The sequence below is a fragment of the Mycteria americana genome, chromosome 1 (genome assembly GCF_035582795.1).
Source record: "Mycteria americana isolate JAX WOST 10 ecotype Jacksonville Zoo and Gardens chromosome 1, USCA_MyAme_1.0, whole genome shotgun sequence".
In the NCBI taxonomy this organism is placed as follows: Eukaryota; Metazoa; Chordata; class Aves; order Ciconiiformes; family Ciconiidae; genus Mycteria; species Mycteria americana.
In genome coordinates this window covers 33,504,049-33,524,307 of record NC_134365.1, presented here as the reverse complement: position 1 = coordinate 33,524,307, position 20,259 = coordinate 33,504,049, and the positions used below count along the sequence as shown (strand labels likewise).

Sequence of the window (20,259 nt, the reverse complement as noted above, 5' to 3'; positions counted from 1 at the left end):
CAGTTAACGTCAGAGTGCACCTCCATGACAAGTCATAGTGATTCAAAGTGGTGCTGCCACAATCCTAATCTTCTCAACATTCCTGGAATCCATATTCCCACTCTATGCCTAACCTGGCACTGGTATTTTCTCTGAGGCAACCAAACTGGCAGATAATTATTTAATTGATTATGGTGGGTTAGCATACAAGACCAGCTCATTGAACAGTACAAACACCTGAAACAGTACCAGGGAGAGGTAAGGACTGGAATGGCACCAGCTTAGACAGGTTTAAACTGCTGTGGAAATAGATTTTTACTGTAGGAAGATCAGTCTCCTTACTGCATTTGTGACATTTATTTATGATTAATAAAATAGGTCCCTTGGCAGAATACTTTTTTTTTAATAAAAATAATAGATATACATATCTAAGCAACACTGAAAAGACAATATTCTGGCTGTGAGTAATAAATGTAGATTCAAAGATAAATTTTTAAACAGAATACAGTTTAAGAGGCAAGTTTTAGTAAGGAATAAAAGTAGCAGCAGCTGAAGAGAGTTTTTGAGTAAGATAATTCATTGCTTGTCACTTCAATCTCCTCTGTTAACATAATCCTTTGCCTTACTTAGATAATCCTTGTACAAAATTCCTCCAAAAAATGCATCAAGTAAGAAAAAAATTGTAGAACACATACTGAGTTTACTACCTCATCAAACCTGAATTCGTTTGCCCCTCTGCTCTGCTCTGGTGAGACCCCACCTGGAGTACCGCATCCAGCTCTGGAGCCCTCAGCACAGGAAAGACGACCTGTTGGAGCAGGTCCAGAGGAGGGCCACAAAAATGATCAGAGCGATGGAACACCTCTCCTATGAGGACAGGCTGAGAGAGTTGGGGCTGTTCAGCCTGGAGAAGAGAAGGCTCCAGGAAGACCTTATTGCGGCCTTTCAGTACTTAAAGAGGGCTTATAAGAAAGATGGGGACAGACTTTTTAGTAGGGCCTGTTGCAATAGGACAAGGGGTAATGGTAGATTCAGACTGGATTTAAGAAAGAAATTTTTTACAATGAGGGTGGTGAAACACTGGAACAGGTTGCCCAGAGAGGTTGTAGATGCCCCATCCCTGGAAACATTCAAGGTCAGGTTGGATGCGGCTCTGAGCAACCTGATTGAGCTGAAGATGTCCCTGCTCATTGCAGGGGGGTTGGACTAGATGACCTTTAAAGGTCCCTTCCAACCCAAACCATCCTATGATTCTATAAGTCAATACATTAAAATAGCTTTTCCATTCTAATTCCAAATTGCATAAACAGGCTCTCAAACATAATTTCCAAAAATAATTAGGCATACTAGACTAGGTAAGGTAGGACTTCATTTAACACAATGCAACTGTTAAAAGTCAGATTTCAGAAGAGAAAGACATTCCCACAGCTGGCTGACACAACACTATTGCGTGTCATGGTGTTAATATTCAGTTCCACTTAGACAAAAGCATTTGTTATCAACTCACAAATTAATACTACAAAGCTCCATATACAAGGGAAAGAACCTTGTATGGTTATGGAAATATATATAATGAATAAATGTCAAGACTAACATTAAGAATAATTTGTTAGCATGCAAAAATAGCATCACTTTTTAAAAATAATATCAACAGCATGAGATCATGGAATTGCTTTACTGATTAACTTTTCCTCAGATATAGACCATAACACACTCAAACGCAGCAGTAGGTGGAAATGGCATATCAAAAGTCTTCTCTTTGCAGCAAAATGCTTAACAAAAGCATTCTACTCATACTATCAATAACATCAATTTTTTCCCTCTCCTCTACTGAAATTTACAGCACATCTCATTTTGTCAATTAAGGGCGGGGGGGGGGGGGGGGGGGGGGAGACGGCGGGGCGGGGAAAGCAACTTGCATTCATGTAAAGAAACAACATCTAAGCAAAGCTCATCCTAGTATTCCCACCCTCTCTCAATGGGAATTAAATTCCCTGAAATGTTTAATATATTCAAAATATAACAAACAAGTCCTTACAACCTAACAGATGAAGCGTTTATCTTCCTAAGGGAAATTATGTACAAGTCCTCTGTGACAATACTCCCCATCCTGAGAAAGCTATGGCTACATTCATTAAGCCAATTCATTGGCTAGTCATTGAGATGATTTAGTTAGATGCCCACCTTAACAGTAGTTGTCTGGACTCGAAGGGAGACTCCCTTCTCTTTCCCTCCCCATTGTGTCTCAGCACATAGCTGTTTTTCAGCATATTTGTTAGGAAACCTTTCCAGGATAATCAAGGGCTGTCCATGGGAGTTTGCCTCATTATTTCCCAATAAAGCATTAACTTGCTAGTTTGATACCATCTACCACCCGATTATAATGCTAGCTATAAAACTGGACCAGACGAGCTTGCTTTTTAAAGTCTTCTTTGAAGTGAGGTGTTAACCAAGAGCTTACAGTGTACAGGTACATAATCTTATCTTTAGGCATGTTGCCCTATCATACTTGTAAACAGAGAATCTCCTTACAGTTTATTAGCGTTATGTAAACATCATCAATAAGAAGAAAATAATAATTTTCCCAAAATGTGACTTAGTTTTAAGCAACAAATCATTGTTACTACAAAATTTAACTGAGTTTGCACACACTACTAAATTTTTTCCTTACATGTATATCGTAACATAATAATAGCTGTAGTAAACAGTTCTTATGCAATAACCACTGTTAAAAATATAATGATGATACCAATTTCATATGACAATTTACAGCCTTACAAAAACTGCAGTGGGAAACAGTTGTACACATAAAAAAAAATAGATCCTTAAAACACAACATAGCTTTGGATCAAAAGCAAGTTAAATAAACACATGACAACAGTTGAGAACTGCCATGATGAGAACTTCCAGGTTTTCTGTTACCAAATTTGGTGTGTTTACTGTAATTGTTGCCAAATAAATACTTACAAGTCAATTTACTACCTAGCTGTTCTTTATTCAACAATAATTCAGGCTGGGTTTTTAAACCAATCTTAAATCTTCTCAAAACATTATTTGAGAAGATTATAACTACCTGTCTTTAGTCCAAAGAATACTTTGTCAATCCTTTAGAGTCACAACATAGAGACCATATTTAAACGTAACTAAAACATTTTCAAAGGACCAAAGTATAAGAAATACCATACATACAGAATCAGACTGAAACTACTTATTTTTAATTATGCTTTTCAAAAACAATCTTACCCAGTTTTCTCTTATGGCTCTCAGCAGGAGTTAAAACCAAGATTTAGAACCCTTCTAAGTTTCATAGAACAAGTAGGCTCTACTGCATGAGACTGTATATTTACAAGCTCAGCAGGGAAAACAAAAAAAAAAAAATCAGGTAGTGGGAAGTTCTGCTAATTTGACAATTCCCACATAAAAGAAACTTTGATATGTTTTGATAAGAAAAACAAAGCTTCCATGACATCATTCTGAAAGGAAATAGAACAGCCAGACTCCTCTATTAACAACAACACTCAAAGGAGTCTCCCATCAACTAGGAGAAAAAAGAAAAAAAAAAACAATCACAGCTCAGACTCCTGTGGGAGGTTCCAGGGTCCTGGCTGAATGGTAGGAATACTGTCATTGACCTCAGAAGCTCATCAGGAGAAATGATTAAGAGAAAAAGAAATTAAATTATCAATACGGCATATATTGTGACTTTAAAGTTTAAACTCCTTCCCCTCAACCTGAGATGGAAATTGCACAAGCAATTAAATCAGAGTTCTGCAACACCCCCTAAAAGGAACAAAATTATCAGTAAGCAATTTTTGAAAGCAAACATGTTTTTTTAGAATTGGAATGAGAAATTCTGCAAAGAAATAAAAGAAAAAAGGTCTTCAATAAAGATCATGGTCAATAGTTATGCAAATAAAAATATTTTAAAATTAAAAGCAATCACTCAACAACAACTAGCTGCCAGTGAAAGCAACATTCACCTTACAGAATAACCCCACAATTAGCTGAAACATGCAAAAAAATCCCGCTGAAAATAAGAGGAATTTTTACCTCCTCCCCATATTTTTACATTGTAAGGTGGGGGCAAAAAAATTCTACAATTGAAACCCTGTCCACCAGACTCTCCTTCTCTCCCCATTCTCTCAAGTGACAAACATTTCAGAAGTGGAGGGACAGCAGATATTACTTTGAATGAAGTTTCTAGTATAATTCTGGATATAAACAAAGCAGGTCCCACCAACATAAATAACAGCAGAAACTCAGTTTTACATAATAGTCTTAGCAAGACAATAGCCAGTGTTCACACACATAGTTTTAAGTCTAAGTTAAAGGTTCTAAGTCTAAGTTTAAGGTTCTAAGTTAAATGGAGGAAAGAGATTCATCACAGCAACAAAACCAGACTTGTCTGAATTGAAACTTTTTTACTATCAATTGCATTGGCCTGCAATAGTGGACAGTCCTGATCTGTTCTTAATTACACATAGCCTTCAGTACAGAGCAGTTTTAAACCGCGAAGCAATACCTGCATGAGAAGATTCAAGTTCTTAAAATCCATTCAAAATAAAAACCCATGGTCCAAAGGAACCCAAAGCATTAGTAATACAATTAGACATAGATCATTTTGGCCAAGTAACAAAAATCAAATTATAAAACATAAACGTCAGTTTGCAAACAAATCGGTTGTCCCAAGCAGAAAAGAGCTAAAGAGGCGGTGAAGCAGAAAACAGCCCTCAAAGAAAATGTAGCAACTACTGAATCAGTAAGATTGCTGCATAAGACATGAAGTGTAATATGAAGTCATTAAATATTTAATGTAAACTAGAATCTACTTTTAAGTTATCTATTACCTATTATCTTGTTCCAAGAAGTTCTAAATCCCCTCTCCACCCCCCCCGAATACCATAAGCCAAGGTAAACTAATTTAGCTAGCAGCCTAATACAATGGGTCTTCTGAACTAAAGATTTCAACAGACAAGTCCTTGCCTGGAGTTGTAGACAGGTATAACGAATCTACCACAATGACCTATTATAAGGAAACTGTAATTTCGTATATGAATAAACAAGTTACTCTAGTAGTTCGTGTGAATACCTGAGAGGTTCAATGTTCTGGCAGAGATTTTATTTATTTATTTATTAAAAGAAAAAGGCATGTGCTAATGAATATGATTAGAACTCTGCTTATCAATCTGTCAAAAGCAAGACCATTTTCTTTGGGTGACTGCCATATTTATTTCCCTCCACACATGTTTTTTTAATAAAGAATGAGGTTCTTGTATGGTGTCCCTTAAGACCTGTCAAATATTGCACCAGAACAGCAGACTTATGTACAATTTTAGCACCATCTCATAAATCCCTTTGGCTAAGTTTCTCTTCTATAAGCAAGACAAAGATCAGTTTACATTACAAGAAAGTTTAAATCCAAAGCCTAAAGACCTCCCACAATATAATACACTGTTTTAAATGAGTATAAAATATTTAAACAGGTTCACTGCTTCATTCATTAAAGAATACATACAGGGAGGGGAAAAACAAGAAACAAGCTAGTCCCTGTAATTCAAAGGTGATTGCACAGTGATAATGTAAAGATAACTGCCTTGGCCTATGACACATCTGAACCCTCAATATTAAGTCCTGCTTTATTGAGAGAAGAGTCAGTGACCCTTAACTTCTATCTGGAGATTCTCTCATCAATGGTTTTGGTTTAAAATAACCATTCTTGCCAAAGAACAATTTTCTTCTTAATGTACAATCTTCAGACCACCCCTCTAGAACATTTGGTCATCACATACTGCACCTGCAAGGGGTTAATCACCAAACGGAAGGGTAGTTCAAGCAGCGATCAGAAAGCCACGATTGCTGGGCTTCTATCCCTGACTTTGCTACCAATTTCCTCCATGGTCTTCAGTAAACACAATCTCACTGTGAAGGTTTATGCACCTACAAAAATTGTGGTATATTATGGTTCACCACCCTAAAGAGGTAACTGTTAATTTAATGTTCAGAAAGCCACATAAAATTTTCAGAGGAAAGGCAATGTGCCATTGATTTAAAAGACTTCAAAATATAGAACTGACTGATGAATCTTAGTTGTTCACAGATCACCAATTGTTTAAAATTTAGTTTCAACATTTTGCCAGACAGTTTTCTTTCATTTCTAGCATCAAAATTACTTTATTATTTCTATTTATTACAAAATATTTCCTGTGTACTCCACAGATAAGCAGATCTGCTTTATATACACAAATGCATTAGTATTAAAGACTGGACTAAGACTAGTTCCTAATTTCACACAGGACATGGGAAAAAACCCCCAACAAGCAATAAACAAAACAACACAGCAGCACGTTTCCTTCATTAACAAAGGAAAACTTATTCATATCAACAACCTGAAAGAAGACATTAAAAACATCCTACATGAGACAATTCTCAGGATTCTGTATTATATGACCCAACATTACTACTGATGCAGAGTACTTTGTCTACAAATATGGCAATCCTTATTTTACAAAAATCTGGACCTCGGATTTTACGGATCAAATTTAATGCATGTATAGCTGGGATTTACAAGTGCGTCATTTTGTAATTTCTCTTTGAAGATGAGTCTTACCCATCTTAAGTTGCCAAGTTTCGCATATTTCACATCTTATTAACTCAGTTTGGCTGAAAAAAAAAAGAATGAAGTAATGCTCTGTGCACTCAAAAGGATTAAAATTTGGTATGACTAAAGTGAACAGCAGCTAAAAATCTAAAGCATTTCGCCCTGAAAAGTTCATCTGACTTTATAAAAATGAACTTGTATTCAAAATCCATTGCTATGAGGCCCATACAGAAGCACTATAAAACTGGAGTTCCTCAACATATAACAGCATAGCTCTCTGCAAGTTTTCAAAAACTCTGACATGCATAAAATCATTTGAGTGCTTTGAATAAATGAGTTTGATGTATCCCTAAAGACAAGTAGTAACACATTCCCAGAAGTGATCAACATCAGTAAAAGATAAATGTACAAAGAAGTCATGTGTTATTTGATCTCTACTCCTCTCATAATTTCCAAGTTTCACAATTCTCATAGCATCAGCGACCAACACATTAAAACTGTCATCATGTGTGCAGAAAACTCTCTGTTCTCCAAACTAAGAGATTCTGCTTTGATGTACAATTCTTTATACATGCCAACTAGGCTTGAACCAAGAGGCACTTCAAACCAAGCTATGACTCTAAGGTTACACAATTCACATCAGTTCCTGGAGTTCAGAAATCCAGCAAGAATCCCCTAGGTCAGAACAAGAGAAAAAGGGCGAGGAACTCGTTTTGAAAACTATGTCTAGCACATCCTCTGAATTACTTTATTTTTTTAGACATAAAATATGATATTACCATAAAGAAGCCATGGTCAGGATGAGAGCTGTTCACTGAGCATAGTATAAAACAGGGCTAACAACTCAAGAACTGAGTGGTCCAGAAAAGAGCAGAAGGATCAGTAATGCTCTGCTCAATGGTACTATGGGCATATGACAGCTGCTTGGAAACTGGAGCATAACTCCATAAGAAAGAAGGCAAGGAAAAAAAGACAGCTAAGCCAAGTGGTAGAACCTCAACAATCCTCTCGTCACTCACAGAGAATTGCTGCTGGTCAGCAGACACATCACAGCTCAAGCCACAGCTATGCAACTGCTAAATACGCATGCACTTCCTATTTCTAAGGGGAAGGCAAGAAGCTTAAAAACACAAAAATCCACAAAAGAAACAACAGCAGCAACAAAAAACCCAACACTCCAAAAAACCTAACAGCTGGTTTCTTCAATATGGGAAACTTTCACCCCCCGAAATTATGCATCACTTAAGGATTTTTGATATTCCAGGTAAGGAACTTATTTTACTTTGGGAGAATCTCAAGTAATGTTTTTCAGCACTCCAAAGAAAGATAGGGGGAACAAAAATGGAAAGAGTAAGAGATCAGAAACTACTTTTTGACACTAAGCTGCCAAAAATCAAAGAAGGAAGATGTGAATGATTAATGCTTAAGAGGAAACACGAAACATAATATTGACAACAACTTCTTACAGCACATTTTTAGCTGCTGAATGAGGTTTTAAAAATACTCAAGAAAACTAATTATTTATGTCAATAAAAGAGATATTCTTTTTAGAATTTATAGTCATTGTACTCACTACGAAAACCCATTAATTTTACAGGCCTCCTGAGTGTCTTTAGCTTCACAAATCTAACTCTGTACTATGTTTTAGCCATGTTCCATGCAATTTTTAATAAGTACTTCTGGTTAAAGTAATCTTAAATCTCCTTCTACTACCTCAAAGAAAAAAAAATATTTATAAGTGTATATATATATATATGTATATACTCAAAATAACTTTCATCATATCCAAAGAGAAAGCAGTTCCGCATATAGTAATTTTTTAATCTCATGTTTTATAGTGCAAATGCCTTTGAAATAGAAAGTAATCAGCGTTTTCACCCTAGGAGACAACATATAACAAGTACTGTACTTCAATTTCCTCTGTTGAGATCCACTACATAGCTCAATAGTGAGCAATATGCAAAAAATCATAATTAAGTTTATTACAAAGCATGTAATGCTACAAGTGTTTAGCAGTCTGATCACAGGATTTTACATCCAAGGTTATTTACTATTCCTGTGCTCTTCTGTACAATCAGACTTCTGACATGCTAATGCATATTTATATAATAGATCAGTAGGGCTTCATTCAATTGCAAATACATTCCCATACCCTCAACTGAACCAAGTACCTCTATGAAGTTCTTCCATAGTGTTATTGCAGTTGTATAACAGTTACTTATTCTGAAATATATAATAAAGACTCAGATGGGACTACCACCTACCATGCAACACATTTTTAAAGCCTTCAACAAAATGAACTGACATTTTATCCTCACATTTTAAATGGAAGAAATCAGGATGTATTTTAAGAATATTTTTGACCACTGGGTGCCACTCTTGTTCTGTCTAAAATAAACTGCCTGGCACTAACTCAGTCTTCTCAGTCTTTTTTTTTTTTTTTCAGCTTTAAACAACTCTGATTCTTCTAAAGCGGGAGGAAAAGATGCAAGAATTTTTACACAAGTTTCTATTAAACACCAATTTTCAAAACCCTTTACTGTTGCTTCGAGCCCTGAGAATGCAATTTTGAGAGAATTCTAGTGCACACAGACCCTTATGGTATATGAAGGAATTTTTTTCGTGGTGAAGTTATGTAATACCCTAGTTATGCTATGTCTAAATCATCACATTCAAAGCAATAGATATCTACTGCAACTGTGTAGCCCTGTAGCACTATATTGCCATTGCTACTAACAGCTTTGCAAGGCCTCCACACCGAGGCTTTGAGGAAGCTTGTCAGGCTTGCTCTGTCTGAGCTTTTCCTGACCTGCCTGAAGTCTTTTTTTTAACTTGGTGCAGGCTTAACAGCAATTTTTCTAACTGACCTGCTGTCTACAGCTAACTTGGTTTACTTTTGTTGATCTTTGTATGGTACAACCATAGTTTTATATAGACTGCAGTAACAAGGAGTTATTCTATGTAGAATGAGATATTTATGACTAACGCCACGATGCAGCATATAGAAATACAGGCCTGGTATAATAGCAGACACCTTGAGAAGTGGAAACACAAGATGTGGCATATAAAAGTACAGCCATGAGATGACATTCTTAGATTAGACTGTTAATATTTCAGTTACACTAACAATTAATTCTTGTCTGAATATTTAAGGTGAGTTTCATCCTTGTTGTCCTGGTTTCAGCTGGGATAGAGTTAATTTTCTTTATAGTGGCTGGTATGGGGCTATGTTTTGGATTTGTGCTGAAGACAGTGTTGATAATACAGAGATGTTTTAGTTGTTCCTGCACTAGTCAAGGACTTTTCAGCTTCCCATGCTCTGCCAGGTGCAGAAGCAGCCAGGGGACACAGCCAGGATAGTTGATCCAAACTGACCAAAGGGCTATTCCATACCACATGACGTCACGCTCAGTATATAAAGCTGGGGAAGAGGAAGGAAGGGGGGACATTTGGAGTGATGGCGTTTGTCTTCCCAAGTAACCATTACGCATGATGGAGCCCTGCTTTCCTGGAGATGGCTGAACACCTGCCTGACCATGGGAAGTGGTGAATGAATTCCTTGCTTTGCTTCGCTTGTGCGCGTGGCTTTTGCTTTCCCTATTAAACTGTTTTTATCTCAACCCTCGAGTTTTCTTACTTTTGCTCTTCCGATTCTCTCCCCCATCCCACCGGGGGGGAGTGAGTGAGCGGCTGTGTGGTGCTTAGCTGCTGGCTAGGGTTAAACCACGACACTTGTCCATAAATTTTGAGTGTAACACTATCCTCTGTACTTCATTTATCATATCAAACAATCCCATATCAAACATCACTGCAGGCATGTGTATGTTGCAGCCCTACTGTTTAATACTATTGCTTACATTTCATAGATGGGAACCTGAGGTACAGACTAAGAAGTGCTCACAGAAATTAATATAATCTACTCATCAGTCCAGCTGAGAAAACAGGGAGGTCAGAACAAGGCTATGGTGAACTTCATAATCCCATTATCCACCCCACCAACCTTTAAAATGGTGCAGGTATCTTTCCACTGTATTGTGGCCCCAAGGTACTGCAGTCACAGAAGCAAATTAGACCAAAGAATTCTCTGAAGTCATGTAAAAAGTGGGACTGATCAGGGAGACGCACTAAATTATTTACAGTCCCAGGCTAACATCCTAAAGATGCTATCATTATGCTTCCTATCCTTACTAAACAAATACTATAATAGAGACTTTCATGTCATACCATTTATTTAATCTGTATTTCAAACAATAGAACTAGAAATGACTTTTCCACTATCATCTTTTACTTCAACAGATGTCCTTTCCCACATCCCTGCCATTTCACTGCTCTGCTCTACCAACTGTTTTGATAACAAAGAAGAATGCCCTAAATAGTCCCAGCCTATGCATGGCACTACTGTAAAGTCTTATAAAATACCTGTATTCAGGCTGCCGACTTATAGGATGATCATCCCTTGGCCATCTGTATCCTGATTCATCCTGCAAAACATACATGCAAAACAATTGTGTGACGTGTATCTCAACATCAGATGTCAGGTACGGTTAGTTGCCACATGGTACTTTTTTACTGCAAACCCAAAGCATTTAATGAGCTAAAAGAAAGTATTAATTATTCACAGCAAGGTTCCTCTCTCTTTATTCACTCTACTCCATTCCTCTTATTTTCTTCCTCTATCAATACTAAAGAGAGCAACTTTGAAATGCTGTACAAAGCACAAAATCTACAAAAATTTCCAAATCATATACATAGGCTTTAACTTTAAAAAAAATAAAATCTTCCTCACTGAAATGTAAATTATCATCAATAGTTTGAAATTACAGAATTTCAAACAGCTGGGTTGGAGGAAGCAACAGTAATGACCTTTCAAAGGGACCATAAATTTTGTACTTAGGTGTAGCTACTGGGGAAAAAAAAATGCATTCCACATCATGATAGAATTTAAATAAGTGAACAACTGTGCAAATTAGAAGGATAGGTACACAACATTCAACAAGTTGCATGTGCAAGGACTCATTAAATAGAAAGATTTTGCAATCATTCTTCTACTCATCCAGATAACTTTGCACTGCATTACAGAGGACTTCTGGCCACTTTTGTTTTCCCAGTTCAGAGACTGAGCTTTCCACAGTGCTGGACAAGGGCTCTTTTCTAAGTCAACAGAGTAGCTAGGAACTATAACAAGCAGCAAACAGGTATCACCATATAATCACAAGAGTCTTAGAAGCACAGTAACTGCAAAAAAGCATGAAGAATCAAAATTTGGATGTTTTTTCTATTCATTCTATTTCAGTTTTAGAAAACAGCAGTAACATCAATGCTCTGTCTGAAATAATATTTTAATTGTTCAGTATTCAAGCATTAATGAGAAGATAAACATCATAAACATGTGAGAAGAATCACCTTATGTACACCTCGGTGTGGAGGGCCACTTCTTCGGTCATGGGCAAAACTGCGACCCTCTTCATAGTCTCTGTACTCAGCGTGACTGTAATCATCATACCGACTGTAATTCCCATCCCCAGGTCTTTCGAGCAGTGGTGGTTTCTTGGGCATAATGTTTACTACTCTATGGTAATCATCCTAAACCACAAAACAAACAAAATCACATTGCTTTTAACAGCTGGAAATCTGTAGTGAATACACAAAGTAAAAATAACAAGTTATTTCTAAATATGGGGCTATAATAATCTTAAAGCTGCAATAGCACAGGGGAAGAACAAACATTAAAAATCATGCCAGTCTGATGGTGGAATAACTTATTAAATCTAATTGGACACCATTCAGATGCAACCCTTAGGCGTTACAAGTTCAATTATAGAGGGAAATTTTCAATATGGTTTAAGTTTCTTTTGAAAGTTTAAAGCAGTAGCATTAGCTACTTTCTAAGCATCAGCTACTTTCTTTTTTTCCAGCATTAGCTACATACATTTCTCAGAGACTTTTACGTTAACTTAGGAATGCAATACAGTTACACTTGTAATGCCTGTAAAACAAAGAGCCCATTTGAAAATACTATCAATTTTCTTAATGTCAATAACGTCCTCCACACTATGGAGATTATAGTGAAGACAGTCCTTGCTTCATAATCTGAATAGAAAAGCACCTTCTCAATACAATGCAGTAGGTGATCTGAGGATTCAAGTGACAGAGAGAATTTTAACACTCTCGGGTTTTCTTTTAATACAAGTTTCAGATAGCTTTTTGCTAGAATGCAAAATTAATTTCTTGTATTTCCTTCAAATAAAATGTCATACTCCATTTACCAATTAAAGAAATCCTTTGTTTATGAAGCGCAAATTGCACAGTTGCAAAAGATACAAATCCAATTTCTAGAACCAAGTGCCAACTGCAAATAAAAAGCAAATGAAAACATGAATGCAAGACATTGTTTATTAAGTCTTCTTCCTTTAGCAAGATATTTTTTCTATGGGCCTTAAAAACACAAGCTATAAATGCAGACACTGGAGTTAGCATGTGCTATTGGGGGGGGGGGGGGGGGGGAATGCGTGTGGAGATACTCAAACTAGTTTTTTTAATAGTAGTAGAAGTTCCAATGTAATGCACCAATAGTTTTTGTAGAAAAATACATTAAATTCACAAACTGCTAAATATTATCATGCAAAAAAAAGTTAGTTCTGATTTCAGAGATCACCCAACAAATTCACTAGAGGGCAATCCAAAGTCAGCCTACAGCCATACTGATGCAAAGTAGAGACTACATATACATTCATACACAGCCACAATGCTTGATCTACCCTTACCTCATTGAATATCCTCCACATGTTTGGTTTTGGTTTTTTTTTAGTTTGGTGTCTTACAAAGATGATGTGCTCTGAAGCTAAAATAAAACCGCTCGGTGCTTTAACCTCACCCAGAAGTCCCCATAACATAACTATACTGACACACAGAAGGATAGTTACATAAAGCTGAAGGTGTACCCACTTACGGTTAATTGTGCCAATTAACCATGGCAATGAACAATGGCACAGGCTTATAAGGACAGAAATTGCCTGCCAACTATCTTGAACTAGCAGAGCTATATGAGAAGGAGCTTCATATCCATCTTTCAGTAAGGCAGAGAGACACCAGATCTTGGTTTGCCCAACTACTGGGGGTGTTTTTTAGTGCAGATGGATAGTATTGATTGTGATAGACAAGCATATTCTGCTAGTCCCTTCATCCGCAGTTCCAAACACATGTAGTATAAAGCTAGCATTGAACTATCTAGTTAATTCTTGCATCAAAATGAGTGCATCACGTCTTTTAAATTTTAAAGTAAATTTTCGTAACACATATGCCATGCATTGTTCCCTGGACAGCTTGAAAGACTAAAGGAATTTAGGAACGTCACTCTTGCAATGGTTAAATTAAATCAGCAATGTGTTAGTCAAGTCGAACATTGATTTTAAAAAAAAAAAATCTGTAAAATCTGTGAAAATACATTCTGCCTTTTCTCATGTCCTATTGCTGATAAATATTTTGGAGAAGCAGCTGACTAAATACCCTGTGCAAACTTATCTGATTTCCAGTTTGCTGAAAATGCAGAAATTTTGTTGTTGCCTGTAAAGAGAGTTAAAAATGTCACAGAGCAGCCGAACACTAATACACTACTCAATAAAGAAGACTACGTAACTAGTTACCAAGTTACCAACACTGGTACACTTTCAAAATGACAAGCTGAAAATATGGTAGAGGGAACCCAGAAAGTATGCTAAATCAGCTATGCTATTATTCCAACATTTAAAAGAATTAAAAGAAAAGCCAGACAACAGGCACAGGTACCTGAAATTTTATTTTGCCAAATGTAAACTGCACAGCATGTAAACAGAAATACCAAAAAGTATTCTTGAAGTTCTATTCAAAAGGTGTAATAGCTCAAAAGACAAAACTACGGCCCGTTTTCTTTCTTCTTTAGAGACTTCAGACACAGGAGAAAAAAAAAAAAATAATTTTACCCAAATCTTTGGCACAGAGATTTTCTAAAAGCATTCTAAAGTTACTCTACAGCAGAGTAAGCATAGCTTCCACATTTGCTTTTACAAGCATAACATACAGTAGGAGTCTCCATGCCTACAAAGTAGATTTCCATTGACACTCTTCTTGATAAGCATTTCTTTTACAAGGCTCCAAAACACAATTTCTTTAGCAAAGATGTATTTTCAACATTGGTTATAAACATTTTCTTCTATACTTTAAGCATCATCATAAACAACTGCATCGGTGACAAGAACAATACTGAAAGTAGTCATTTTACCACCTCAAATCACTTCAAAGATATATTAACATTAAAAAAAACCAGTCTGGGGAAAAATATAACATAGTATGGCCTTTGGTTCTCCAGAAGTTATTAATCCTGTGTTTAATAACACAAAGAATTACACACACAAAAAAAATCTATTTATCAAAATACAAATATTCTAAAACACTTCCAATAGATTTGAAAAGAACATACAAGATTTAATTCTGTAAGCATCCTATTATCTCTGTGCAGATGTATTTGCTAGATGATTGGCTTAAATGAATGAGAAAAGAACAGAACTTGAGGTATACTAGGAACTTAAATACGTACATAAATCCAGCCCTTATGGTACAAGTCATGGTATAAAGGTGTAGTATAATAGTATAATGCTAAAGAAACATATTATACACTTACATCAGGATGAATCCTTGGAGGGAGACGTTCTCTTGGAACTCTTTCATAGTCATATCGCCCTTCAGACCACATTTCATCTCTTCGATATGCCACTAAAGACAATAAAAATCCAATTAGCCAAAACCAGACTCATTATGAATAGACGAAAGGATAGTGAGCATAGAAATAAATGTTTCCGGACTTCTCCCAATATAATGTATTATGCACAAGCCCTGTACATACACTTTTTTTTTTTAATTAGCCCTTTTAAAACTAAATCTATCTAGTTACAGAAGTAATTCATGAACTTTAAGCAAAATTAACTCACAGTATGTGCAAGAACAACTGGAAATGAGTGCAGCATAATCAGTAATTACAGGACTTACAGATACTATAAGCAGCTCTATTGAAATATATGCATATTGCAAATAGTAGCTGTACACATAAATTCATATACACATACCTTATAGCAATGTTGATATTGCTCTGCTAAAAATAGGGGACTTTTTTTAAAAATAGTGTTCAACTATTTATTACATTGAAGAATTTCTACTGTTTTATATAATATAGTAACTTTGATTGAATTATTTCATCATCTCAACCATCTGGAAAGAGGTTAAAACACAACACATCATTCAGTTAGTACAAAGCTCCACATTTTGAATACACGAATGAAATGCATTCTTCACATGCAGATTTTTCCTGTTTTAAATTGGGAGCCAGTGGAACACAAAAATTCCTCCTTCTGGAGAAAGGTGACTTTCAAAGTCAAAATTAGTAACTAAATACAGGTGGAAATAAACCATCACCATAAGAGATTCTAGTCATGCTATGTTAGACAAGACAAACTTGAGAAGCTGAAACCTTTCTGATGATTACAGAGGTGACCAATTATATAGTATACGTCACTGAAGATAAGAAATTGCTAGAATTACATTTTTCAAAGTTGCCATTCACAATGGTAGTTCTAGCTATTAAAAATACTCAATAAGAAAAAGAAACAGCAGATCATATTCAGAAAGAGAAATACATAACATTATCTACTTTCACAAAATAAAAACACTTACCTGGAAATAGACTTATGAGGCTATATGAAAATACTGATTATTACAGATGTTAAGAACCAACATGACAAAAGGGTTTATTAACTGTAAACAGAGATAGCACCAGGTCAGATATATATTTTTGTGAAAAACAACGAACACTCACATACTTACTTTTCTGTCAGTTTTAGCAACTCTGCTTCTGAAGACCCATTCAACTACCTACAAAAAAAAAGAACCTGAGTTAACAAAAAATGCGTATATATTTGTAAGTACCTTTTTTTAAGTAAACCAGACATTTAAAATCCAAATCTTTCAACCACCCGTCCCCCATGATCTGTCGAATTAGTACAGAGTAATTCACTACACTCAATTAAGAAAGAGTATGAACTACTCAGCTGAATTCACAGTATCAAAAAACTTCCCGTGACAAATTATTACAAATACAACACCTTCTTAATAAATTCCAGAGTTTTCTTTCCCCTTTATCATCTTTTACTCACTATCTCAAGTCTCAGTTTTTCTTCCACTTGTTAGCAAAAGCTTTTGGAAACTACTGTAACTGCTTTCTTAAAAATACTCAGAAAAATATTTAATATATTCACTTAACTTATATTTATTTAAGTGTCTTTCAATATCATTAAGTAGAGAAAAATAAGACTCAGTTGCATGTGATGAGAGGTTAATTAAAAGTTTGATTTAACAAATGCTTTTCCTTTGGTAATAGATAGTAAATCCTGATGAAGTAGCTCTTTCCTCAACTGTAATAAGCCTTTATATTCAGAGATTTTGACCCTACCATTGGTACGAACAAACCAGAGTATCTTCTTAAAAGTTTGTTCTGTTTTATAAGACTTGACCTTAAGTACGTTCCATAACCAAGACACAGGGCTAGTCTGATGTAGCCACAGATTATAAATCAAAAGCTGACTAAACCAACAGAGTTTGGTTGGTCCTGGTTTTGGTAAGGGTAAGAGCTAGAGAGTCTGCTGTCCCTGCCCTTGCCAGTTTGCTCCACATAACAGTTACTAATTCTGAAACCGTTGCTAATATTGCTGTATTTGTTGGTCAGGCGTATCCATCAGAAGCACCTTCCCGGCACTTTCACAGTAACTGCCTCAACTTTTCTCCATTCTCTACTTCAGGGACTTTTGCTAAAGTCTTAAAAATTCATAACAGGGGCTACACGTGCATTAACTGCTCTCAGGCTGACCCTCTCTTTCCCACGTCACCGGGAGGGTGCTCTATCTGCTCTTACACCGTCCCCACAATCCTCTTTTCTTTGTACCTAGAACAGTACCTGAATACTCCTGTGTTTTACACATACCAGGAGGGACAGAATTAGCTAAGGCAAGATAAAATCATTACACTGGAACAGTGTCATGTGCTCTCTCTCAAAACACTTTGCTGCTGGTCCCTCATGCCCAGCCCTTGCCCCAAGGTGGGCCATTCCTGCTCACAGCTGGAGAGCGCCTGAGCCTCCTGCAGTGCCTGCTCCCACCCCTGGTCCACAGCCCACCCGCTTCTCACACGCACATGGACTTTGGTACCCCATGGCGAGCCTCACTCCGTTTTTAGACCAACAGCAAATATCAGAAGCTGGACTCAGAGAAGGTTTTCAAGGGGTTTTTTTTGCATTTTCACAAATACAGCAGTGTCCACACCCTGCTGCCTGCAGCAGTTACTGAAATTGTTAACTGAACACCATGTTCAAAAAGCAACACATTTCAGTAAGTGCCACTGCAGCTAGGTGCAAGCTTTCACATCATGCTGCTCTGTCAGTCAAGCTACCTCCAACACCCCAACACACATCACTGGCAGCAGGCACCGACATTCACATACATGCTCTGTTATACTATCAGGCAGCACGGCTGACAGAAACACTCCCATTTTTATCAATGTTGAGGGACCTCACTGAAACTAGCAAGAATTATCACCAGTATTTTGAAAAAACAAAAACACAAGCTGGAAAAAAGGTAGAGATATACTATCACAAAAGCCAACAGACTGAAGAAAAAAAAATACAGAATTACATCAGACAAGAAGTAAGTATAGAGGTGGAAGAAAAATCTCAGAAGTGAGAATATTTTGCATTTAGAGGAATGAAATGAAGAAAATTAATCAGAATCAACCATCAAGTACATTGTTCAAAATGCTGGTAAGGAAAAAAAGTAGGAGGAGACCAACTTTATATAGAAGACTAAACAGACAAATTTTATCTGGGACCAAAGAGATAAAGTAAGATGTATTTGAAAATACCAGAAGAAAAAAAAATGTTTAAAGGGAAGAAAATGCATTTCCTAGCATGTTGAGCACATTTCATCTGTTTCTAAAGAAAAAAAAACATATCCATTTCTTAAATGATGTGACCTAACACAGCTTTAATAACAACCATGAAGAGACTAAACTCTTAGGATCAGTATGAGAAGATTCCATTAACAAGGATTCAAGAGATCAAACCTCAAGTTTACTACACTGTATTCAGATTCATCTGTTCTCTCAGTACAAAGTTGTTCTAAAACAAAGATTAAAAAAAATAAAATCTATTTTTATTTCACACCTAACACGATTGTCACTCACATTGACTATTTTCTATTAGCATATACAGCAAATGTAGTTGATATTTCTTTAATATCATGACATATAATCACTTGCTATATTAATTTAAACAACCTCTTCCTATTTTTGATCAGAGGTGACTGTTTTTCCTAAAGCAAGGTCTTTATTTTCTCAAATAAAGCATACGCAGCACACTCCAGCATACGCAGAAGCCATTCTATTAACACAGTGCAAGCTGCTCCACGGTGGCCAGGTGCCAAGAATGGCTTTGCTCCGATTATCACAGCACTATGTCTTGCTCTATGCTATTGTAACTGATGTAATACAAAAAGGGTTTCTTCATCAAGCAGATTACATGGGTCACTTCAGGTTTTTTGTACAACTGGGTTTTCTTTATCAATCATTAACTTTTTATTCTTTTTTGCTTTCTAAATAATATATGCTAAAAAAAGCTCACACATTTGCAAAAGCACTCCAGTATTCTGCAATATTTTGTACACAATTCTTGTCTACACTTACTTGCGACATCAATTTTCATCATGGCTAGAAACATCTACTTCTCCAGGATCCGTAATTTTCCAGTGTGTGCTATCAACCTTCTGCAGAATCGACATTTTTGTTTCAAAAACATATAGCTTTCTAACCCAAATAGCTACATCTTGGCATATGTGAACAAAGCATAAAACCAACACTGTGCTGTAAATGCAGAGACAGGCAGCTGCAGTATCTCTGATGGTACTGGGATATATCTGGTTTTATACTGTTAGTTTGACAAACAGTAAAGATTGACAAATGCGGGCCAGTTCTGTCTCTCCTCTGCTTTGGAAAGCTCTCAAAAAAAGCTTAGATGCTTTTGTATGAGTAAGGCCTAGGAAAGACGCTTTGAGAATTGTAACTTATTAGAAATATCATGGCCAATTTTGCAACAATTGCTGCTTTGAGGACATAAAGAAAGACAGAAAACACCGCTTTTTCTTCCAACAATTAGAATCTGTCTTTGACAGTGCTTCAAAGATATTCCAGTATCTCTTACCTAGACAGGAGGCAAGACAGATAAAACTGAGTTGGGAAAAAAAAAAGTAATTTTTTCTACATCCCCCCATACTTGGTACAGGCAGAAAACACTGAATAGACATAGTCCTCTACTGGTAAGATGAAAAAGCAGAAGTGTAAGAGCAGAGGGAAAAATCCATCACAACAATACATAAAATACTATGAGGGAAGCATTGAGAAAAAACAGGAATACAAAGAGAATCCATCTCTTCCTAATAACAAATATTAGCCTATAAGATTTTCAAAAGTAATCAGAAGCATGATTGCAACACGTCTAGGCATATTCAACCTAGATACCAAATAACCCGAAGGAAAAGGCTTTCTTCCAGTCTTTCCTGACCTGTTCACAATAATTTTGACTTAAAATAAAGGAAAAAAAAAGGGAAAAAAAA

At 36.3% G+C, this 20,259-nt stretch overlaps 1 protein-coding gene across 5 annotated transcripts in view; it reads right to left on the bottom strand.

Annotated features, from left to right (window-relative positions):
- Positions 1 to 20,259, bottom strand: part of PPHLN1 (periphilin 1) — a 73,966-nt gene that overhangs the window by 51,974 nt on the left and 1,733 nt on the right. For 4 of the 5 annotated variants that reach the window (XM_075494150.1, XM_075494172.1, XM_075494157.1 and 1 more), the window contains exons 2-6: positions 16,430 to 16,477; positions 15,234 to 15,325; positions 14,084 to 14,140; positions 11,981 to 12,160; positions 10,997 to 11,058 (exon numbers count right to left, since the gene is read on the bottom strand). In XM_075494150.1, coding sequence (XP_075350265.1) covers positions 10,997 to 11,058; positions 11,981 to 12,160; positions 14,084 to 14,140; positions 15,234 to 15,325; position 16,430 — 392 coding nt within the window. In that variant the 5' untranslated portion in view covers positions 16,431 to 16,477. The remainder of the gene's footprint in view (positions 1 to 10,996; positions 11,059 to 11,980; positions 12,161 to 14,083; positions 14,141 to 15,233; positions 15,326 to 16,429; positions 16,478 to 20,259) is intronic. The other variant, XM_075494165.1, reaches the window with a different exon arrangement.